At 35.1% G+C, this 25,117-nt stretch overlaps 3 protein-coding genes and 2 long non-coding RNA genes across 10 annotated transcripts; 2 read left to right on the forward strand and 3 right to left on the reverse strand.

Moving 5' to 3' along the window:
• Positions 1–270: 270 nt before the first annotated feature.
• Positions 271–5,002, reverse strand: LOC121781310. 6 transcript variants are annotated; one of them, XR_006046183.1, is made up of 13 exons: positions 3,967–4,123; positions 2,667–2,790; positions 2,504–2,586; positions 2,294–2,438; positions 2,140–2,210; positions 1,931–2,035; positions 1,732–1,843; positions 1,580–1,640; positions 1,434–1,486; positions 1,278–1,354; positions 975–1,083; positions 726–880; positions 271–579 (listed from the first exon to the last, which is right to left on the reverse strand). It is a non-coding gene; the product is annotated as an uncharacterized LOC121781310 (long non-coding RNA). The 6 variants fall into 6 exon arrangements; XR_006046179.1 differs by adding an exon at positions 4,980–5,002 and having other exon boundaries at positions 1,931–2,438; positions 3,967–4,038; XR_006046181.1 differs by having other exon boundaries at positions 1,931–2,210.
• Positions 5,003–8,506: 3,504 nt separating this feature from the next.
• LOC121781596 (zinc finger MYM-type protein 1-like) lies at positions 8,507–10,629 on the reverse strand. The gene is made up of 2 exons (XM_042179322.1): positions 10,287–10,629; positions 8,507–9,963 (listed from the first exon to the last, which is right to left on the reverse strand). The coding sequence occupies exons 1-2, from the start codon at positions 10,627–10,629 to the stop codon at positions 8,507–8,509; spliced, it is 1,800 nt and encodes a 599-aa protein (XP_042035256.1).
• Positions 10,630–15,487: 4,858 nt separating this feature from the next.
• Positions 15,488–17,853, reverse strand: LOC121782493. The gene is made up of 2 exons (XR_006046415.1): positions 15,862–17,853; positions 15,488–15,792 (listed from the first exon to the last, which is right to left on the reverse strand). It is a non-coding gene; the product is annotated as an uncharacterized LOC121782493 (long non-coding RNA).
• A 966-nt stretch (positions 17,854–18,819) lies between these two features.
• LOC121781597 (zinc finger MYM-type protein 1-like) lies at positions 18,820–19,428 on the forward strand. The gene has a single exon (XM_042179323.1). The coding sequence runs from the start codon at positions 18,820–18,822 to the stop codon at positions 19,426–19,428; it is 609 nt and encodes a 202-aa protein (XP_042035257.1).
• A 60-nt stretch (positions 19,429–19,488) lies between these two features.
• LOC121781598 lies at positions 19,489–20,085 on the forward strand. The gene has a single exon (XM_042179324.1). It carries the CDS (start codon positions 19,489–19,491, stop codon positions 20,083–20,085), a length of 597 nt encoding a protein of 198 aa, XP_042035258.1.
• The last annotated feature ends 5,032 nt before the right edge of the window (positions 20,086–25,117 follow it).

Here is a 25,117-nt window from a genome sequence, read left to right on the forward strand (position 1 = left end):
GAACTCTTTCCTAGTCCTTCCACATCCATTCCATGTTTTGTCTATAAAAAATTGCATGTATGGGCACTAATTAATATACGATGCAATTTAAGATTCAAATAATATTTGTGTTACATTTTTTGTTAATCTTCGCATCGTGTGTTAGTCTATTCATAAATGTTGTTTAAGGTAAATACATACTACTATTGTATTTATTTACTTTGTAGTATTAATTAATTAAAAAATGATTGGTTTCGGTATGTAAAATAGGCTATAGTAGGGACAAGGTAGTTTTACAACAAAGTCGATTTCATTAGCAGCAAGGACACTGTGCATATTTTGTTTCCAATAAAAGAGCATCCGACAAGCTTAACAAACTATAAAGAGAAAAGGAAACTGGTCTAGATATAAGCTATAATTAATAGAAGTAAATGTTGGAGAAATTTGTGACTACGCATGCTGGAGAACATCCATACACAGCTGGTTGAAAGCAGTTTGACTCAAGATAACATCGCAATTTCTTGGGAGGTCATTCTGCATGTCTATCTCTTGAAAACTACTATGGTTGAAGTACCAATCTCCGATTGCTTGTCCAATACCCTGGATCATTTTAAAAGCAAATTGAGTAAATAAACTAAAAACAACGTGTTTTTAAATTATATATAGAGTACTTTCTAAAAATTGAAATTCATTTGTCAAAAACTAGTTATTAATTGGAAACAAATGAACTAGACATGCTATCTTACTTTATTTGCAAGTACGTTATGCCTCGCCAATGATGAAGAAGTCCAAGTTTTTTCGTCAAAGACATGGCCATGGGCATAGCAACTGTGTACGAAATACCCTATGCTTGAAGAGTTGTCAAGACTCTTTAATGTATGTATGAAAGTGGCTCGAAAATCTACAAAATTAAGAATATATTTGTTACACACATAGCTCGCCAAAGTTGCCAACATAAATAAATATTTAAGACAAATGTAGTGTTTTAGGATCACCTTTCATAAGGCTGTATTGTGTCCAATTAAATTGGGATACTATGGTGGTAGTGTTATTGTCGCAAATATCTCATCCAGCTAAAGTATCGGGCGGTATCAAATGTTGAATCTAAAACATATGATATTGGAAGGTTTACAAGAAACGTACTGTAATAAAAGAGTAATGATAGTCATGTTGTCGAGTTAAACTAATCAAACTAATAAACTTAAAGAATCATTCGCGAGATTTAATCCAAAATTAACACATGCTAATAATATATGTCGAATGTAAACAAATACTTTTGGAATGGGCAAATATCTTACCTGCCACCGGTCAAAAGCCGATTCAACTAAAATAGGGGAGTTTGGACATCGTTGATGAAGTATTCCGGGAATAGACACTGAATAATATGATTGTCAGCATATTGCTATAAAAAACATTTGGTGGTAAAAGTAAAAACAACTTATATTTATACGTACCAATGTTGGATTCATTCTTGTTGTACATGATGTAGGCAGCAAATTAGCTAACCCTGAATGGTTAAAATTTAACGAACTTAAAGTAAATGGTATATCTATCAACTTTAAATTTTGCTATTAAAATATGTTTTGTAGATGAATCATACATGTGTAGAGACCACATTAAAGTATCGTTCTTCCCTCCAATCAGCTCCAATCAACCCCTCCCTATTAATAAAAAAATTAAAAAGAAATTACAACTTTTATTTTTGATATATAAAATTTAATATGATAAAATTTCAATTAGCATACGTCTTACCCATGTATAAAAAAACCAGAATCAGAAATACATTTAACTGTTGTGCTTTGGGAGAAGTGGGTCCTAAAGTTGTCAAAATGCAAGATTGTGGTTAGCTACCCGTTAATATAACCTGTAAAGAAAAATATGAAAGTGAATAATAATTTATATAATTAATTGAACAATTCAATGTATTATGACTCAAGGAGATTTTCATTACGTTTTGAGCATCGGCTATTCCCTTATTTAGAAATAGCTCTTCCATCATAGCATCGTAAATCCGAACGCCCCTAAAATAAATCACCTTGCCCTTGAAATTTATTTCCTAAACCAAACATTTATCATTGTAGTATTGTTACGAAATAAAAACTTAAAAACTAAGTAATGAAGTATAAAAGTAGCATCTAGGTAAAATAATTTAAGACTTACTTGATCAATATTTGACATGAAGGAAGATTCATCACACTATAAAACGTAGAAAATGTTCCAGTTATAGAAGACTGAAATTAATAATAAGGTCAAGATATGTTTTATACTGAAATTGGTAAAGAAGATGAACATGTGAAGATTAGAAAATACAAACGTGGATTATATGTAGCGTTGTCATCGAGCATCCCGTCCATTTCGGGTGGGTAATAAGTATATACAGCCATCATCCTCGTGCTACTTCCCAAATGACTCATTGATCTGTTGTGACAATCTTCCCACGAGATGCACCACCCACCACCCTATAACAAATAATTATTTTAGCTAAACAATTACTATTAATTTCTATTTCAAAAAAACAGTTTACCTGGATATAAACAATCCAGTTGTTAGCACCCTCTCCATATCCCTTTGAATAAATATATGCAGGTGGTGTTCCATCTAGACACACTTTGTATAATAAAACAACACCAAATTATATAAATAATAAAAATATTTTCTCTCATCTATTTATGAGTTAAAAAACTTACCAGCGCCCTTAGCAACAGCACTCTCTAGAAGAGTAATGTTTCGGTCGCGAACACCATACACTTGAGTTGTTAGCGCAAGTGCCCACATAAGAAACCACAGCAAATGACGAGCGATTCCCATTTTCTACACATATATTAATCTTATTAAATTCAAATATAAAATCCAAACATAAATAATTTAAGCACTGGATTAATTATTCAATGAAAACCAAAAATTTAATTATAAGGGAATGAATCTTTTTAATACCAATAAAAAATAGTAACGTGAGCCAGATTAAGTCAAAGGTTACACAAAATTTAGAGGGCCCAACACTGATCCTAAAATCGGCCCACCTAGAATAAAAAGGGTCCAAATTTAAAAATAAACATTCAGTACATCTCCCATTTACAAAGTTCACATTTAAATTAAAAGAATTCAATATATATCCAAATTTCGTTATTTCAGCCATAAAGAACCCCAAACAAGTAAATCTGCGCAGAGAAATCATGCCCAAATCCCTAACATATAACTTAACAAATTCAATATCAGATTTTTTGATGATGTGATAGGGAAAACAACACCACATAAATTTTTAAAGAGGATAAATATTACATGAATGAACTATTTTGAACTTGAACAACTAAAACTCTAACTTAGCATAAAAACTTTAACCCCAACATTTTAATGTCAAGTTGAACAATAAAAATTAAGCATTATTAAATAAATCACAAAATTGTATTAATTATATTACACATACAATGTATAGCTCTTTAATCTATATATTCTCAAATTATATACTAATAAAGTAAATATAAAGAATCGTAATATATAAATGCTCATATCATTAAATTTAAAAGAAAAATCAAGAAGAAATGAACTTACAAATTATTATTTCCATAAATTTTCATGGATTATGTGGAAATAAGTTACAGCCTCTAAAATTTCCTATATACAAACTTTTTTGTCCACCTCAACTGTTTTCTTCTTTTTAATCCTAATTATCTAGTCAAATACTATAATTTAACATTTTATAGTGTTGCTTTATGGATTATGTGCTCAAATTATGAATTTTGTAGTGAATAAATTACTTATAGAATAAATACACCATTTTGAGAAAAACAATTTTATAATATAACTATGCTATATTTAGTCATCTTCTATTCTTCTTCCTTCACAAGTGATCGGCCATTCACTTCCTTAATTTTCTTTAGTAAATTTCAGATTCACTTCAGCCTTTCTACCATTAAGTTCTAAATTCTTGAATATGTTTTGCTAAAAACATGAAAACGCTATGAATAAACTTAGTTCGAGAGAATTTACCTCGAACTAAAATGAGGAGGAAGGTGTTGATGGCAAGGGACTTGATAGCTTTGGTAGCTTCAAAAAATATACCTACAAAATGAAGAGCTCAAAATTTACATAAGGAGGTAATAAGGCTTGAAGATCCACTTGTATTAGTTTAGAGAGAGATAGAGAGCGTTTGAGAGAGAAGAAGATATATATAATGGTAATTGGTATCGTCCTTTAAAATTTACACATGGAGGTAATAAGGCTTGAAGATAAAGCATTAATTATACAAAAATCTCACCTTTACTCCGTTAAATTCCCGGGAGAAAGCACTTGTATTAGCTTAGAGAGAGAGAGAGAGAAGAAGATATATATAATGGTAATTGGTATCGTCCATTAAAATTTATTGGCATGTGTTAGGAAATTTTTTTATTGGCATATGTTAATTTGCTAAGTAACTTTTCAACTTTAACATAGAAAATGTGTTATGTTTGGGGAAAAATGTAGACAATTTTAACCTATTCCAAATATTTGAATATGGATATTAATTAGTGATTTTTACGTTTGGTTACCAATTTTATTGAATATTTTAAAAGTTTTAAATTTATTAACGGTTTTTGTTAAATAAAGTGATAAGAGTATTATTAATAATTCAATTTGTTTGTTAAATAAAGTGATAGAGTATTATTAGTATTCAAATTTCAGTACAATATTGATGCTGAAAACTCGTTCTATTGAAGAACATCAAGAAGCTTTAATATTTTTATTAACTCGACTACATTTAAAAAATTGCATCCTGAACTCAAATTCTTTATTTTTTTCTCTTTTCACCAACCATTTTAAAAAGTAGATATAAATATTGGTGTTATATAAATGGTTAGTGTTACAATTTCTTTATTATAATCCCAATTGTTAGTCTGTTACCAACGTGGGGGGTAAAACTAATCTTAAAGGTCCTAATGTTTTAACTTAGCACTGAGAATTTTATGTGTAGAACAAATGAATCGAGGTGTTTAATCAAAGCATTAATTATACAAAAAGCTCACCTTTACTCCGTTAAATTCCCGGGAGAAAGCACCGAACTAATAAGCCACTTTGTGAAGAGCCACCTTTACAAAATGAAGAGCTCAAAATTTACATAAGGAGGTAATAAGCCACTTTAATACAATTTTGGTCCTACTATTTTATTAACACATTTTTGTAAAGATGTTATTCCTATTAAAGTATTATTTTTAGTAAACTTCAAGTCTTCTTTTTCATTGTTTGTAGACATATGAATATATATATATATATATATAGAGTCTTATTATTCACAAATCCACTCTTAAAGACCGAACCATCGAACCATACCAAATTAGAGTTTTTAGATCTAGTTTTTAAGGATGAGAGGCACAAATTTATTGGAATGATGTAATAAATTATTTGAATGAAGTATGTGTAGAAGCATTTGAAGTCCTACTGGAATGAAGTAAAAACCTTATCCAATGAAGTAATAACGTTTCTGAATGAAGTAATAAACGCACTTGAATAAATTGCATTTTTTAATGTAAATAAAGTAAAAACTCAGGTCAATGAATTCAAATGAAACAAATGTTGAATCATTTCAAAACCTACTGGAAGAGAGTAAAAATATGTTGTAGTTTCAAAGTATTACGTACAGAATGAAGTAATAAACCTATACAATGAAGTAAAATGGGCTTGTAATGAAGACCGAAAAATTTACACAGCAGCACATCTCATCAAAAAAACTAGATCTAATGGCCCAGATTTGGTCTCTAGTTCGGTCTTTAAAATTGGTTCGACATTGATCACAACTCTCTCTCTCTATATATATATATATATAGAGAGAGAGAGAGATGTGTGATCAAATACAAACTCTCTATAATACAAACTATACAAACTGATGTCAACGGAGTGTACAAATTCTGTCAACGGGGGCTGATGTCAACAGGGGCTGATGTCAACAGAGTGTACAAATTCTGTCAACGGGGGGGCTGATGTCAACGGAGTGTACAAATTCTATCAACGGGGGCTGATGTCAACAGGGTGTACAAATTATGTCAACGGGGGTGTACAAATTCTGATTGTTCGGTGTAAACGGAGTGTACAGATTTGTAGGAAATGTTGACATTAGAAAAATCTCTTATATTAACCGTTGATTAATTGTATTAAGTGAGTAGGATTAAAGTTTGTATAGTTTGTATTGTAGAGGGTTTGTAGTTTATCACACCCCGATATATATATATATATATATATATATATATATATATATATATATATATATATATATATATATATATATATATATATATATATATATCATACGTATGGCACTTTTAGGTTTAAATACAGAAACGCAGAACAATATCATACGTATGGCACTTTTAGGTCATAGTTAGTTAATTTTTAGGTCATGCTACAAAGCATGACCTAAAATGATCTTAGCATAACATTAAACCCAAATATTATAATATGACCTAAAATTGTTTAATTATGACCTTCCGTGTTTTTGGTTAATTATTGATCATTAGATCATCTAATCCTTGGGCCAAGATTTGGGTTGCATTTCTGGATTTAAATGCATTTTTATTTTGATCATCTCACCTATATATATATATATATATATATAGGGGTGTGATAAAATACAAACTCTCTAAAATACAAACTATACAAACTTTAATCATACTCACTTAATACAACTAATCAACGGTTAATATAAGAGATTTTTCTAATGTCAACATTTTGACATCGAAAAATCAGAATTTGGACACCCCCGTCGACAGAATTTGTACACTCCGTACTTCCCCCGGTGACAGAATTTGTACAGTCCGTTGACATAATTTGTACACTCCGGTGACAGAATTTGTACACTCCGGTGACATAGTTTGTATAGTTTGTATTTTAGAGAGTTTGTATTTGATCACACCTCTATATATATATATATATATATATATATATAGAGTTGTGATCATATGATAACCCCTAAATCACGTAATAACTATATAACCAAATCTGAACCACACATATTTTCTAATCTTGTGGCTGAGATTCAAACTTAGATTTACTTCATAAAAAAGGCACAGAGGGTAAATATGTCATATCCCTCATTGAATTTCTGAATTTCGGAATTTCGCTCCATTCTTTCACTCTCTCTCAGTTCGATTCTCTCCTCTTCTCAGCGATTTTGTTTCCATATTCCTTCTTCAGCTCAGGGTACTGCAGATATAAATCGGAGGACGGAGTCGGAGATCGGAGGTCGTTGGCGGAGGACTCCAGGCAGTACATGCGGAGGGAGCCGTCAGAGCAGGATAGTAGGAGGTTGTGGCCGTAGGATGCGACGGCATCGATTTTGGCGGTGGAGTTGTGGAGGAGCTCGAAGGAATCATAGGCGCTGTGCACTATCTTTTAATTGGATTTTGGAGAACGGAAAGTCTTGTGCCGGAAGTATAAATCAGAATCGAACGACGTCGTTTCAGTGATGGGGTGTGTTTGCTTATTTTGGTACTCCATGATCCATATAACTTGTTTTCATGTAAGATGAAAATATGGAAATATGAGACATTTTATTGTTTTGTAAACTAGCTAAGAACAAAAGTTGTCTTGAATTATTATACTAGCATGTATAGTTGATTTAATTTGTTTGAATCATTGCTACCATTCTTAGTTCAAGAAATGAAGATTCAATCATTATTTTTTCGTGTTATTTATTGATTTGTTTCGTTTTATGGGTAGCTTTGATGTTTTGGATGTTTTCATATAATTGAGAGAATTTTATCACTGAACCTATCATTTTACCCACTGAAACTATCATTTTATTCTCCGAAACTATCATTTTATCCAACCAAAGAACTCAAACAATCAATTTATCATGCAAAACTATCATTTTATCATTTGAAACTATCATTTTATCCCCTCAAACTATCATTTTATGATGCAAAAGTATCATTTTATCAGCCAAAAATCTAAAACTATCATTATGAAACAAAAATATCATTTTACCCACTGAAACTATCATTTTATTCCAAACCCTTGCATCTTTTTCTCTACCTCATCAGTGGCGGATCCAGGATTTTTCATCTGGGGGTACGACTCGTATGATATATAATTATATAACACTAGAAAAATAGAAAACAACAGTAAAATAATATTTTAAAATATTATTCAATTTTGAACTCGTGTATTTCAAAATAAAATAAAATAAAAACTACATAATATCTAATTTATTTTTCTACGAGTCTTCATTTCTTCAAAGCGATGGAAGATATCATCAGAGACTTGTAGGAACATTTCTTTCTCAATGAAGTCACCAAACAATCATTCAAAGGTTGATCACTAATTCTATTTCGCAACTTATTCTTCACAAACGTCATTCCAGAAAATACTCTCTATACACTTGCAGTAGCGACCGGAAGAATCAAAATCAACTTGATAAGCAAAAAGACAAGGGGATAAGAAACATCCCTCTTTGTTTCAACAAGCTTCATTGAAAGAGAACTAATATCTTGCAAATTCTGAAAGTCATTATCTCTTTTCATATCTTCCATGAATATATCAAGTTGACACTCAAGAGTCCTCAAATCAATGCTTGAAAATCGGAAGGATAAAAAGTTGCAAGTTTGAGTACACTTTCTTTGTCAAAAGAAGAGAAGCCATCTCTAGGATCGAAGCAAGCCATGCATCTGATCAACTCCATATTGACTTCATCAAATCGATTATCAAATTCTTGAAGTAATAAATCAATTATCTCTATAAACACATCAATGCGAAAATGATGACGATATGTAACTTGTTGAACAAAACGTTTTGATCTTCCATGAGGCATATAACAGGCAATGCCATGATTATTACAAAATAAGATTACCTTGTTTAAGTGAATCTCCCATCCGTCCTCCCTCATTTTCTTTAGTTGACATTTGGTTAAAGAGACAAGCCTCATAGCATTAATAATATCTTGATCCCTTCTTTGCAAAGCAAGACACAAATTGTTAGTATACCCAAATATAGTAGTCATTAGTAGTGCCATAAAAACAAAGTGAAATGACTCCATTGAGTAAAAAATGCCCTGAACTTTGCACTTATCCTCCGATTTAGAGCCATCCTTCCCAATAATCATAAGAACCTTAAAAATTGTAGAAAATAGGTCCATGACATTCAAAAGAGTTTTGTAGTGAGAACTCCAACGAGTGTCTCTGGGCCTCTTCAAACCAAGTTCTTGATTTAACCCAGACCCTGTTTCAAGTTCGTCAACTTCCAACGCTTGAGCAAGTTTTTGTGCTTGAATTTCGCGAATCAATTCCCTTCTCTTGCAAGAAACTCCAACAACATTCAACAACCTTGCAACCGTATCAAAAAGCCAAGAACATTCATCGTTCTTTTTGGCAATGGCTACTAGAGTCAGTTGAAGTTGGTGGGCGAAGCAGTGGACGTAGTAAGCACTTGGAGTATCTTCCATAATTAAAGTCTTCAGTTCGTGTATCTCACCCTTCATGTTACTAGCCCCATCATATCCTTGTCCTCGAATCTTAGATGGACTCAATGAATGTTCCATAAGCAATGATATAATTGCACTTCTAAGAGACAAGGCTGTGGTATCACCAACATGAGCAAGACCAATGAATCGTTCCACTACTAGTCCCGTTTTTCTTTTAACATAGCGTAGGCAAAGAGATAATTGTTCCTTTTGGGACACATCACTTGATTCGTCGGCTAATATAGCAAAATAGTCAACACCTAGTTCATCCACAATTTGCTTAGTTGTTTCTTTAGCACAACAATTGATAATATCCTTTTGAATAGTTGGAGATATCAATTGACAATTTCCGGGAGCATTTTCCAAATTCACCTTTGAAACAACTTCATTGTGTGTCCTTAACAATTTCAGAAGTTCAAGGAAATTTCCTCTGTTAAGGAATTCACTATTTTCTCTATGTCCACGAAAACCCAAACCTTGTCGCAGTAGATAACGCAAACATGAAATTGAAGCCTTCAAACGAATGTCATACTCTCTTATAGTCACCTCGGTGGCATTATCTAGAGAAACAAGAATATACTTTTTTTTGCCGTCTCTTAAGTTCACATATTTCTCATAAGCAAGATTATGAGCACTTTTTACTCCACCAATATGCTTTATAAATCTGTCCGGCTTATTTCACGACTTAAATCCTTTGTTCACAAATGCATCTCCCCCTGCAGTAAAAGTCCAACTTCATTCTTAAACAAGTAGCAAACAAAACAAAATGCAGCATCTTCTGTAGTACTATATTCAAGCCAATCCCATATATCAAACCAATAAGACATAAATCGACGTGAACCTCCAATATTTTTTCTAGGAAATTTATGAGATCTTGGCTGACAAGGCTTTTTAAGAATATATGCTCTCCTGACTGCATCTCGCTCATTTGGAGGATATTTCATTATACTGTCTCTTTTTGCAGGATCATGATTAAGTTTTTCAACATCATAAATCAATTCTTTTTCCTCTAATGGGACAGTTCGAGTCGAAGATACATTAGCATTTGAAGGAGTCACAGTAACATTTGGAGGAGACAGAGACACACTAGCATTTAAAGGAGTCACAGTAACACTGGGAGGAGTCGGAGAAACGCTAGCATTTAAAGGAGCTTGAGACTCACTAACATTTGAAGGAGTGACATTATCATTTGGAGCCGAAGGACTTGAACTATCATGAGATTTCATTCGTTTGAAAATATTTCGAGGATCAGATTGTTTTCTCATTATTCTACTTTCTAAAAAAAACATTAGAAATATGCAAAGTTATATACTTTTACTAATAAAACTTTAATAAAATCATTAGCTATTGACTCAAATTTCTGGATAATGATAAATCTGAAAACTAAAATTATTAAAAAACTTAAAAAGAAAACTCTCGAAAGTGATGGCCAGCAAGTCACAAACTAGACACTACACTATCCACTTCCTAATTAAGTATAATTGTATAAATACTAGTAGTACTATTTTGTCTTCTTTAGAAATTAGAATAGACTGAATAATTTAAACAAAACATGAAATTAAAGTTTTAACTATATGACAGCACTGCAGTAAAGATGTTTAATAAAGTCATAGAAATTGGAGAAAGATATTAAATATTAGGCGGTGGAATTGGGAACAGAATTTATCATTGCCATTCTCTAATTTAATAGTCTTCCAAAAATCAAGAAACAAACCAGGATATTGGATGGCTGGATCGATTTTTCCGCCGTTGACGGAGCGAGAGACTGCTCCTGCTGCTGCTGGTCGCCGTACGGGAAGCCGAGAAGGTGGAGGGCTGCTAGAGTGGAGGCTTAGTCTAGCGATGGGCGGATGGAGGTTTTTTAGAACTAGGTTTAGTTTTTAAATTTTATTTCATTCTCAAAGCTTACATTTTGATTTATTTCCTTAAATCAGATGTATCTTCCTTCAATATTCATAGCTATCTTTTGAAAATTTTTGTATAAAATACGCCACTAACAAAATCATATGTATAATAATAGTAATAATTTTTTTATGGGGGTACGTTTATTATATATATATATATATAATAGTAGTAAAAAAAAATTGGTGGTACAACCGTACCCCTTGTTATGAATTCCGTCCGCCACTGTACCTCATACTGATTGGTAACCTATTTATTCATGTACAAGAAACATGTTTCACCCATTTTATCCTCAGCGACAGGCGAAATAAAACTAACAAACCGAATCATCACGTTTAAATCAAATTGTTTGCCCGGACATTTAAAATCCGTATAAATTATGAATAAAATTATACTACAAATTGTTATCATGAATCTACTTTACAGTTAAACGAATCCCACTGCATACATTCCCAATTATGTCACGGTTTTTTTCTAGGCAATGATATGTCTAATATATTCAGAAGCATCACACACAACACAAATACTCTCGCAACATATAAAAATGCAGTAGTGCTCAACAACCATACAAATGGATTTGAGTCAGCCCCCGCGTCCGGAATGTTTTCATATAATTGAGAGAATTTTATCACTGAACCTATCATTTTACCCACTGAAACTATTATTTTATTCCGCAAAACTATCAATTTATCCAACCAAAGAACTCAAACAATCAATTTATCATACAAAAGTATCATTTTATCATTTGAAACTATCATTTTATCCCCTCAAACTATCATTTTATGATGCAAAAGTATCATTTTATCAGCCAAAAAATCTAAAACTATCATTATGAAACAAAAATATCATTTTATCACTGAACCTATCATTTTACCCACTGAAACTATCATTTTATTCCCCGAAACTATCATTTTATCCAACCAAAGAACTCAAACAATCAATTTATCATGCAAAAGTATCATTTTATCATTTGAATCTATCATTTTATCCCCTCAAACTATCATTTTATGATGCAAAAGTATCATTTTATCATCAAAAAATCTTAAACTATCATTATGAAACAAAAATATCATTTTATCCACTGAAACTATCATCTTATCCACTGAAACTATCATTTTATTCCCCGAAACTATCATTTTATCCAACCAAAGAACTCAAACAATCAATTTATATCATTTGAAGCTATCATTTTATCCCCTCAAACTATCATTTTATCTCCTTAAACTATCATTTTATGATGCAAAAGTATCATTTTATCAGCCAAAAATATAAAACTATCATTATGAAACAAAAATATTTTTACCCACTGAAACTATCATTTTATTCCAAACCCTTGCATCTTTTTCTCTACCTCATACTGATTGGTAACCTATTTATTCATCTACAAGAAAATGTTTCACCCATTTTATCCTCAGCGACAGGCGAAATATTGGCAATGGCATAGGAATGGTTGCCGCAGTGGTGGCATTAAGGTTCTGTGCCGTGGCTCCTGCTGAATTTCGATAGGTTATTTAAACTTTAGGATTTGAAAATATTATTAGTATTGCTTGTGTAGTTTTAGTAGAAGGTGCCTAGGCTTTCATATTTATAGCATTTCTCGTCGTTTTGTTTTGCACGACAAGAGCATCCTGAACGAGTAACAAACCCAGTCAAATAGTGATGGAACGTCTCATATTTCGGGGTTTTTGTATTAAGGGGTTTTGATCCATGCAAAACCATTCCTAATACAAAAATGCAGAACCAAGCATACAAAAGTCATTTTTAGGTCATTGTAAGCTTATTTTTACGTCATTATAGTAAGGATGACATGAAATGATCTTAATATGACCTCAAACCCAAAGTTTATAATATGACCTAAAACTGCTTTACAATGACCCTCCGTGTTTTTGTTTAATTATTGACCATTGGATTGTCAAATCTCATGGTCAGGATTTGGTCTGGATTTTGTATTGAGATCAAGTTTTGTATTGATCATTTTCCTCTATATATATATATATATATATATATATATATATATATATAAAGATTTTGTGGTGTTAAATTCAAACTCGTGATCTTTGGCATCAAGAATGACAATTTTATCACTAGGTCAGCTTACATACGTAACTTTAAGCCTTCTTTTTAAAAAGAGGGTTACAAATTAATTCATACTCTCTGTCCTAAAAGAATTTGCATTTTGGATTCGACACGAGTTATAATGCAAAATTTGTAAAGTAGAGAGTGGTAGAGAGAAAAAGTAATTAAATTATTGTTATTGGAGAATGTGTCTCACTTAATTAGAGATAAAAGAGTTTCCAAAATTAGAAAGTGTATATTGTAGGACGGACTAAAAAGAAAAGAGTGCACATTTATATAAAACTTTTATTTGATCACTAATTAAACTTAAACTAAAAAATTGAACTATATGGTTTTGGTAGATTAGATCATTAATTAAAATTACATGAAAAAAAGGAAACATAATTATTGAAATGGGGTTAGGCCTGATTTAAATTACATGAAAAAAAGGAAACATATTTAGTGAATGGGGTTAGGCCTGATTTAAATGGATTAGGTTCACGTCAACATGATCGAATTTCCCATCAAATTTTGATACTGGAAGAGTAAATTTTAAATTTTAGCTAAAACAAGTCCCATTTTCAAAAGGCATGGGTTACTCCACACATCATTCATACCTCCACTTTAGTGCCATCATATTAAATTTTCTGTGGCTACATTTAGACCACAAACTCACTTTTCATTACTGAAAATATAATATTATACTGTTAAAAATAATTATTACTATTAGACTTATTTTTCTCATGACTAACCTAACATACTAAACTTACATTTGTGGAAGAAATAAGTTATATAGAAGTATTTTTAATTGTATTTATTTATATAATATTCGAATTAGGATTTATTTAGTTAGTTAATAAATAAGAGTAAGTTATTTAGTTTTACATGAATGAATTAACATATGTGGTTGCTCTATTTATTAGATTAATAAAATAAATTGAGTACACACTAACATTTTTATGGTTGCTCTATTTATGGTTTCCAAGTCTGAATTTAGCGTATTCATTCTGTCGTTCCAAGTCTGAAATCTGGTAAACTAGAACTAGGTATATTCAAAACTCAAATATAATTCAATTAATTTTTCTACATAGGTTGTTTTTTTGTTTGGCTGCAATAATAATTCAAAGTGGGAGAAAGAAGATAGCTTATGTAATTCAATGGCTACGGACTACGGTGGTTCTGTAGTTGGAATTTTATAACTCCAATTCTTTATTTGATGTGTGTGTTAATAGTTTTGCATACAGAAAATATCAAATATTTTGAACTTAATCAGTGTTGACTATTTTTTGTAGGTATATGGATCGTTATTTCAAGAAACTTTCTTCCGTTGATTCTTCATCAGTTGAACCTTCACTTCTTCAACCTCAAGAATTATCGAATGAAGATAAAAGTAAGGTTGATTTAGAGAATCGTCCAAGTGATCCAGGAGAACGACCTGATATAATGAGTTATCCACCAAATTTAATAGAACAAGTTCGCAGAGCTTACTTACTTAAAGGTCCGTGTCAACCACGTAATCATGATTTTCGTCCTACAGTAGATGGAAATCAAAAACATAAATTTGTCTCACATTGGTTTGATGAATTTAAGAATTGGTTGGAATATAGTGTTACAAAGGAAGCAGTTTTTTGTTTATATTGCTATCTTTTTTCAAGACTCCACGGAAATGGACAAGATGCTTTTGTATTAGGGGGATTTACGGTCTTGCGCAAGAAGAAAGATTAAGAGATCATGTTGGAAACCATAAAAGTACTCATAACATGTGCAGATTAGCATGTGAGGATTTGATGAATCAAGCCCAACACATTGAGGTCTCTTTGGCAAAACAGTCAACACAGTCTAAGCTTGACTATCGCCTGCGATTAAATGCAACGATTATTTCTCTTCGTTATCTTATAATGCAAGGATAGCCTTTCCGCGGTCATGATGAGTCAGAAGAATCATTAAATCAAGGTAATTTTCTTGAGTTCTTGAAAATTATTTCTTCTTGCAATGAAGAGATAGCTAGTGTTGTGCTAAAAAATGCTCCAGACAATCTCAAACTTACATCACCAGATATTCAGAGAGATAATGTAATAGCCGAGACTTAGATTCTCGAGAATTTGAAACAAATACTAGAAATTTAAATAAAGAGAAAGAAAGAATATTTATTTATTTCTTGAGCAACACAACATTTTATTATTCCGAGCTAAAGTCTAAGCTTACAAATGACAAAGGAAGCAGAAACACTTTTAATTTCAATAGACTCTACATACATGTTAGAGAAAAGAAAAAGAGAAACTTAAATCGGGCTACTCTATTACAATCAAGAGTCCTAGAGAACTTCCTCGGCCTTCAGCGTGAGCCGTCTCGGCCCCGATTCCAGAAAGCCCAAAAGGGCGAGACCACGAGGGAATCAACCTCCACGACTAACCGCGCGATGCTGCCAACACCTAGCAACACAAGCTGCAATCACACGAGGAAAGGGGCAGCATTCTTTACTTGAAAGAACCGAGACCCACCTAGCCCAGCAGGGACTATGAAAGGCTGAAAAAAGCCAGCTTGTACCACCGGTTTCGCCTGCCATTGTCGAGAATATCCATAGCAAATATCAGCCATTCTAGTGCACCTGTCACAAGAGACAAACGCCATGAATGAGGCTAAGTAGTAGATGTTCACAAAAGCCAAAAATCAGTTAAAATGGCAGCATAAAGAACAGCCAGAGACTGGAGCTCTGTGGCAGCCACCATAACTCACGAGTACACCCCCATATACCACCAAATTAAGTTAGAAAAGGGGCCAAAGGACCAGGGTACATGCTCTGCAGAGCTGTAGAGAGAGCAGCCAGCTGCACAGCCTAGGGTCCCTTTTTCCAGCCAACAAGCTTTTACAGCTTTCAGTTGCATATTCTCTATAAATACAGACAACCTCAGCCATACCCCTTGACCACCACAAATCTAATACAAGGTAGTGAGCTAAGGGAGTGAGAGATGGGACGAGTTAGAGGCAGAAACCATTGCAAATCAGTGATAGAGACAGAGGCTAGAAGTCGGACGCAGAGAGGTTCAAGAAAGGTAACCTCAATCCCCTCCAAACTCAGTTAACCAAATCACACCATCATGTAGTAGAAATCTCGCATTTAACTGACATCACAAGCATGCTAGGAGAATCCCATAGTTTCAGAAAACATAAGCATGAAAATGATATAGGAGAACAAGTAAAATCGATAGCATCATGACGAGAGCACGCTATGCCATAACTGAGAAACGAGGATATAGTAGAAGTCCTCCAACCGGACTCAAATAATCAAAGATATCCTACTGAGCTTACAACTTTAAAATCACATAAAGAAACCAAACGAATAAACGAAAGGGAACTTAGCTTTCGCAAGGTCGTTTAATGACAGAGCCGGAAGTTGACCGCGAGGTGGTTGTGACACGCGGTGGCTCTCGCTGAGGAAGACCGGCAGCGACGGCGTTGAGCTGTGACGGTGGAAGGAGGCGATGCCTCCTCTGTCCCCACGGCAAGAGACCGCCGAGCGGGCAGCGAGATGCTGCCATGAGGTGAAGCGGGCCGATTCCGGCGACCCTGTGACGGCGGGTTGCCGAGAAGAAGGGGGCAGATAGGGGGTTTGAGCCTAGGGTTTTCACCCCTACAATTTGGGGATCTACCGAGACGGAGGAGCACCGTCGCGACACCACAACGAAGGTTCAGAGGCGGTGCATCAGCCCGACGGGCGAGACGCCGCCGTTTTCGCCAGAAAAGAGAGAGAGCCGAGAGACCCCGTCGGCGATCCTCCGGCTAATTGAGCGGAACAGCAGAGTCCGATTAGGGATTTGGTTCCCTTAATTTGGGGAAGAAATTGTGAGAATGGGAAATGAAGGGGGGGGACCGATCCTAGGGGTGGTCTCACTGCTTTTGGGCCACTGAATTTTGGGCCTCAACTTAAAAATAATACAGAAGGGGAAGGGAAATTGGCCTGAGGATGTAAAATGGTCTGGGCCGACTTTTGCCCAATAAATCAAATACGTTTTCATAGATGGGCTTGGTTTTAGTTGGAGCAATACTCTAAAATTAGTTCCAAGGTATAACGGGATTTAATTCTCAAGCCGCGGAAGAAAAAAAAAGGAAGAGAGAATTTTTTTAGCCGTGTTAAAATAGTTTCCGAATAATGAAATCATTGATTTAATTAAAGATTTAAGACTTCTAAATATAGAAAGAAGGAAGTAAAATAATAAGCACACGCTTAGGCATGCATACATGCAAGATAAACAATTATATTTTTTTTAAGCCTAATTTAAGTATATTAAATTTTGTAAAGGAAAGTCGTCGCTCGACGAGTAATCTCAGGACAGGAAAGCACCGTTTTGCAAGAATTTAAGCAATTAAGGTGGGCCTTCTCTTCCTTCTTTTAAAGCGTGTTTTATGTGAAAACATGATTATTTGAATGAGTTGTCATGCCATGTTTTGTTTTATGATTGTCTATCTGTTGGCTATGCCAACCCAGTTAAATCGAATTCGGGTCCCAGTAGGTCAGTAAATCCTACTCGGACTAGTGTACACATAGGGACCGTGAGCTAGCGCTAGGTTGGCCGGTCCGTGGGTCGTGAGCTAGCGCCAGGTTGGCCGGCCCAGTGGTCGTGGAATGTGGCCACATTCCCGATTCACGCAGCTGATATGGCATATCATCAGAAGTTTAAATGACTGCAGTCTATTTTCAGAAAGAAATAACAGATTTTAGTGACCGGGATAGATTTTCAGTAAAACCCCGCGTTCACTCAGCTTGGCTGACAACTAAAAGAAAATATTTTCGGCATGAGCCCACTGAGTGCATCAAGTACTCAGCCCTGCATTTTGTTTTCCTTAATGTGCAGGTTGATTGTTGTCGAAGCCGAGGAGGTGTTGGGACAGAAGACTAAATAAGCAGAAGGATAGCTGGTGTAGTATGTCTTCATACATACTACATCTGTCTTGGTACTCTTCCGTTGCGCAAAATTTTAGAACTTGTTTTTAGCAAAGACAATTGTTCCATAACTACTCTGATTCAGTATGATTTGTACCCTCAACACATTTCAGACAATGTTTTCCTTTGATCTAAGTATCTTATGACGAGTTGAGACAGTTTCAGTATGTTTTAGTCGCGGAAAAGCTACACTTTCTTTGACTAGGGAGATGTGGTCGTGACAGATATTATAAATGCATTTGCTGTTGAGACAACGAAAGCTATTGTACATGATATGAGAAGTGAATTTTTCTCCATATTAGTTGATGAGTGTCGAGATGTATCTGTCAAAGAGAAAATGGGTGTTGTGGTGCGATATGTGGACTAGAATGGATGTGTTATAGAACGTTTTCTTGGTGTTGTTCATGTTAGTGATACAACTGCAACCTCACTTGAGAAAGCACTTGATTATTTGTTATCTACTTATGATTTAAGTATATCTAGTTTGAGAGGTCAAGGATATGATGGCGCAAGCAACATGAGAGGAGAATTCAATGGGTTGAAGAGTTTGATACTCAAGAGAAATTCCAGTGCTTATTATGTACATTGCTTTGCTCATCAGCTTCAGCTCACGATTGTTGATGTTGCTAAAAAACATAAAATTGTCGGATCTTTTTATAATTCTATCTCTCGTTTGTGTAATACTGTTGGAGGTTCTTGTAAGCGCAGAGATATACTTCGGGAGAAACAGAGAGAGAATATTATTAAAGAGATTGCAAGTGATGAAATAAGCACAGGAAGAGGACTAAATCAAGAAATGTCATTGAAGCGACCTGGAGATACTCGTTGGAGTTCACATTACGGTACTCTTGTCAACTTGATACATTTATATTCTTCTATTGTTGATGTTCTTGAGTATGTTGGGGAGAATGGTCATGACGATTCAATAAGGGCTGAAGCTGATGATGTGCTAGAAATTATAAATAGTTTTGAGTTTGTCTTTGTGTTACATCTTATGAAGCAAATCTTGGGAATCACACATGAACTCTCCCAAGTGCTACAAAAGAAAGATCAAGACATTGTTAATGCGATGAATCTTGTCAAGGTAGCAAAATCACGTCTGCAAATAATGAGGGAAAAAGATTAGGATGTATTGCTTGCTGATGTTTCTAAGTTTTGTAGCAAATATGAACTGGATGTGCTTGACATGGAAGATGAGTTTGTAGCTCGAAAAAAAGGAAGACGTAGAGCTGAGAAAATGAAGAATCTCCACTATTATCGAGTTGAGCTCTTTTGTTCGGTTATTGACTTGCAAGCTCAAGAGTTGAATCAACGTTTTGATGAAGTCAACACAGACTTAGTTTTATGCATGTCATGTTTTGATCCTAGGGATTTATTTTCTGCATTTGATTTGGAGAAGCTGCTTCGTCTTGCACGGTATTATCCTTCTGAATTTTCTAAAGTTGCTTTGTCCGAGCTTAAAAGTCAACTTGAGAACTTTATTTTCGATGTGCGCATAGATGAAAAGTTTTCACAAATATCAGGAATCAGTGGTCTTGCTCAAAAGATGGTTTCTACAAGGAAACATGAAGTTTTTCCAATGGTTTATTCATTAGTTAAGTTGTCATTGATCTTACCAGTTGCCACTGCATCAGTAGAAAGAGCCTTTTCAGCAATGAAGATCATCAAGACTTCTCTACGTAATAGCATGGGAGACCAACTATTGAATGATTGCTTAGTTCCTTACATCGAAAAGGATGTGTTTGTTAAAGTTACCAATGAAACTATTATGCAGCGGTTTTAGAAGATGAAGAATAGAAGACAAATGTTATGATGTGATTGCATTTGACTTTTACATTTTGAACCTTATAATTTAATTTATGTAATTTTTTTTGAAGTTTAATTTTGGACCCCCCATTATGAAATCTCTGGCTCCGCCTCCGCCCCTGGCCCCACCCTCCCTCCGCCCCTGGCCTCAATAATTTTACATTGCAGAGAAAAATCAATTTTCCTACCTTCCATTCAAATTATTGCGGATATATATATAGACATATTACTACTATAGATTAAGAGGAACGAAGTGTAGCAACTGACAATTAAATAAAACGCCATTTAAACTTAACATTGAATATATCCCAAAGTTAGGTTTTTCGTAATACTCCAGGGGCATAACCGTTGAGGCTAGCTCCCAAGTCACAAAGGGAGCTTTGTCTACTTTGCCATTATTTTTTAGTATTTATTTTTTCACACTTCATTTGAATTTTCTAACACTAAAAACTTATATTTAACATATATTTAAATACAACAAGTGTTGAGGAAAAAAAAGCTACACAATATTAAATTGCAATAGTAAAAAGCATATATAGAACACTTATTAGGATATAATAAAAAAAATGACACAATAAAATTAAAAATCTATTAATATATTTAAAAGTATCTCAATTATTATTATATAAAACTTATTAGGCCGAATACATGTTGGTAAAACACGTACTACGACATTTTAAAATTTCACAGATCATGTGCATAAATCATCGAATCAATGGTTGTTAGTCTTTAACCGATGTGGTTTGTGAGAAGGCGGAGAGCCCTTGTAACGCGCACAATAGTCATCACAATGTTCATAAGGTATAACACGAGCGTCTAAACATGAACTTCTACAACTATAATAATAATCATCCGCCATTGCATAATTAGCAACAAATATAAGGACTAGGAAATTGTAACCACATCTCCCATTCTTGATGATTTCATGTTTGCTAGCAAGTACTAATTTTTCTATGAAAATGAGGGAAATGTTTGATGATGATTTTAATCTATATAGTTTGCATTTATATATACTTTTCATCCACCTCACATTTATTTGAGTTAATGCAACTAATTAATACTTAGGGGTTATCAAACTTAATGTCTGATTTGTTTTAATGTTACAACATCTATTTAACGCCGTAATTTTTATACTCTCCCCGTCTCACAATAAGAGTCACTCTTATTGTGAGCACGAGTTTTAAGAAATATGAAGAATAGTGGATTGTAAAAGTTAGTGGAATATGAGACCCACTTTTTTACATTAGTTTTAACTAAAGTGTGAGTGAAGTGAATTAGTGGAATGTGGGACCTACTTAACATTTATGTTAAAATGAAGTGTGACTCTCATTGTGAGACGAACCAAAATGACAAAGTGTGACTCTTATTATGGAACAGACGGAATATTAATTTTGGGGTATATTTTTCATTTTCTATCATTTGTTGTAGTTAAGGCATTTATATATTTTAATTTTATTTTAATTTTACCCCTCATGTTAATTACTGCATAGATTATAATACTTTCAACTAAATATAAAAAAAATACTTAGATTTTCTAATTAAAATATTTCATTTTCAGAAATTAAAATAATTATTTATATTACGTTTTTTATACTTCTAACAAAATATATAAAAACGATATAAAAGAAAAACGAAGAAAATAGGAAAAAAAATATAAAAAATACAGCTTCCAACACAGAAATCGGCAAGAAATATGAAGTCATCTACTTTTACCAATTCCCCCTCAATTACCCCACTTCTTTTATTGTAGTGTTGTCGGCCATCCTTAAGCAAACGTTTACGGATTTTAGTGGCCCAAAGTTAGGCTTTTCGTAATACTCCAGAGGCATAATGTTGAGGCTAGCTCCCAAGTCACAGAGAGCTTTGTCTACTTTACCATCTCCAATGGAGCAACAAATAATGAATTGGCCTGGATCCGTTTGCTTCATGGCCCTTTGCTTTTGGATCATCTCACTGCAGTGCACGGACAACTTAAGGTCGGTTTGCTTGAGTTTTTGTTTCTTCATCATTGCTTACCTCAAAAGCTTCGCGTACCTAGGAATTTCATGTAATGCACCAACAATAGGAACGGTTAATATGAATCTTACAAAACATATTAAGAAATTGCTTGAACTGCTCCTCAAGCTTGAACTTCTTCTTAGGTTGGAAAGGGAAAATTACCGCATTGTGTTGCACATGCTAATTTGGTAGCATTGCTTTTTTCTTCTCATCGGACATCTGTGTTGAGTCAAGCGGCCCGCTGGGATGCCCACAGTACTCGGTATTCATGCCTGAGGTGCTAGGTTCATCCAGCGGGTTTTGGTAACCCATTTTTTATTGATTTCAGCGACCCGTGAAACAGGTTTAGCTTTCTCTCCCTCTGCCTTCTTTTGAACTTTATACATTTGAGTTTTGATGATCGAGATAGTAGAGGCAATGGTATTCAACTCTGCCTCGAGGTTATTCTATCTTGCTTCAACGACTCCAATTTTGGTTTCGTTGGCTTTTCTATCTTCTCCTAGCACTTCCAAAATCTTTTTGATGCTTTGCTCATACTTCCCTACCTTTTTTAGTGGCTCCACTACTCCTCACTTGCTCACATTAAATCCTGCAGGCGGTTGGAGAAAGTTATTGTTAGAATATGAGAGATTTGGATGTGGGCAATTCCCATTATAATTATTGTAACCACCGCCCTCTAACTAGGGCGATAATTGTTATTATAAGGCCTGTTGGGACCACTCCCATTTTGGACATAGTTAACATCCTCAAGAAAAGGGGTTTCACTTTGAGGAAGGGCGATAATTGATATAGGTGGAATGGTTTCTTCCTTCTTTAGTCCATCCCTTTAGTCAACCCAAACTCTCAAGGCTGCCAATTCTTTGGCAAATGACACATTATCCTCTTCATCCACGGCTGCCACCCTCATCAAGATGTTCCTCTCGTTTGACGTCTATCACCTCCATAGCTTCTGCTCCACTCTTCCTTAGTCCTACGTTCGCCTCCGAATCCAACATAGCAACAATTTTTTCAGTAAATCCAATACAAAGGATCCCTGCCTGATGGTCTACTTCGAAACCATGATTGAGGCATTTTCGGAAGAGAGCTTTAAAGCGTCCGATAACTTCACAAAGAGGCTCATCGTGTCCTTGCATGAATCAGAACATCTCACTCTTTAGCTTTAAGATAGTGCCTAGCGGATAATATTAGTCAAGGAAGACCGCCACTATATCATTCCAAGTGGAAGTTTTATCTGCAGGCAACATTCATTTTACTCTTTTGCCGAATCAACTAATGAAAAGGAAAATAGCCTTACCTTTATGCCTTTCTCATCGACACCATTTAGCTTAAGAGTGTTCGCTTTTCCCACGAATCTAGTGCGGTGGTGGTTTGCGTCCTCGGTGGCTCTTCCGTCTAAAGGGTTTGCTCATCTCAGTTGATCAGAGGTATTTTTAGCTCGAAGTTGTTAGCATCAATACAAGCACCTGCAAGGACCGTAACCGTATTACCATGATTAAACATTTGCATATCTAGTAATAATCCTTTATTGCATCTCTCTTGTTCCTCTTTAACGGCATTCTCTGCAGCACTTTCATCCAATAGTAGTTGCATTTGTATGCACATAAGTGCAAGCTCATCTCGGTCATGATCTTCCATCTTGCGTTTACCCATATTTATTCTTCTACAGGTTTTCTCAATCTACGGATCAACGGGTTTTAGGATCTCTCTCAAAAAACGTGTTCGCATGCATAACTTGTAGAAAACAAGAACAAATAAAACCAAAATTAAAAAAACAGAGAGTAATTTCAATCCAAATTAGCAAAATTTTCCGTTTCAATGGGCTGCGGTGGCTCTAGGGCCTCCACGGGTGCTATGGGAATGTGAGGTTTTGGTGACAAAGTCCTTGTCCACGTCCTCTGCATAAAGATAAAACCCCATGTACAAAACTAGGTCCACGGGGTGGAGGGGCTGTTGTAGCTTCTCGTGGTGGGACTCCACTAGAGATAGGGGTATCTCGGGTGGAGGTCCGACAGGCGGTGGGGGAACAAACTCCATCCCCAGGTCTGCGAGGTCGCCGATCTGTGGCTCCTCCTCATCGGGATCATCCACTCCCATCATGCACCCCTCTGGATCCTCCTCGGGATCCTCCTCGGTGTCCTCTCCACTGGAGTCCTCCTCACTAGTCTCCTCGTCCTCTGAACCCTCCTCCTCCAGGTCCTCGTCATCATCCCTGTCTCCCGTGCCACTCTCCATAGGCTCGGGCTCATCACTCTAGTCGGAAGGGCTCTCCCTCTCCACTTAGCTCCTCTTGTGTGCGGGAGCTCAAGACGACTGTCGCTCCTCGAAAATCCCGTGCGCACCCTGCATGAGGGCCAACGGTGGCAAACTGCGAAACCTCTCACTTCCGGGTGCCTGCGTATCTGGTCGAGGCCCATTTCCGAAGTGGAAACACCTTGCTGAGACCGTGCTCAGGAAACCGGGCATGTCCCCTACTAGCTCGCAAGTGATGGGTTGAGGTGAAGTGTACAACTGGGCTGTGGACGTGATCCAACCCTGCCACTCCTCCAGGAACAAATCAATGAGCCCGACGATGCCCTCATAAGCCTTCATTCCGTACCTGTTGGCCTCATCCCACAATTCCCATAGTGGGCAATAAACTCTGCTATTGTGTCCCCATGACAGCGACGGTAGGTCCGAAAGTAGCATATGACTGCCACGGGATCTGCACCAGCGCGGAGTGGCCTACGGTGAGTATAACGCTGGCGTGCCATCTACACGAAAGGATAAGGGCTCTCAGTATCGCTCGTAAAAGGAGAATATATAAGGAAAGTATAGTACGCATAAAAGGGGGGTATAGGATAATTCATCGCGTCAAAGAATCATGAGGGGGTTTTATGTGGAATCTATAACATATAAAATTTTGGTTCGAGTAACATATGTGTCCAAAAAAATATGGACATTTTCTCGTTGAGACATAAGGGTCATATAATAGTATGTCGTAGTTCACATTTATTATTTCATAATTCATTAAA

This window comes from Salvia splendens, chromosome 20 (assembly GCF_004379255.2).
Source record: "Salvia splendens isolate huo1 chromosome 20, SspV2, whole genome shotgun sequence".
Classification (NCBI taxonomy): domain Eukaryota; kingdom Viridiplantae; phylum Streptophyta; class Magnoliopsida; order Lamiales; family Lamiaceae; genus Salvia; species Salvia splendens.

Excerpts from the sequence above, each read along its gene's own strand:
- LOC121781596 (XM_042179322.1), bottom strand. The coding sequence starts at position 10,629 with ATGAAATCTCATGATAGTTCAAGTCCTTCGGCTCCAAATGATAATGTC. Across the intron at positions 9,964-10,286 it reads ATATATTCTTAAAAAGCCTT|ATAATGCCACCGAGGTGACT; the intron begins GTCAGCCAAGAT and ends TTGTTTCTCTAG.
- LOC121781597 (XM_042179323.1), top strand. The coding sequence starts at position 18,820 with ATGAGAGGAGAATTCAATGGGTTGAAGAGTTTGATACTCAAGAGAAAT.
- LOC121781598 (XM_042179324.1), top strand. The coding sequence starts at position 19,489 with ATGGAAGATGAGTTTGTAGCTCGAAAAAAAGGAAGACGTAGAGCTGAG.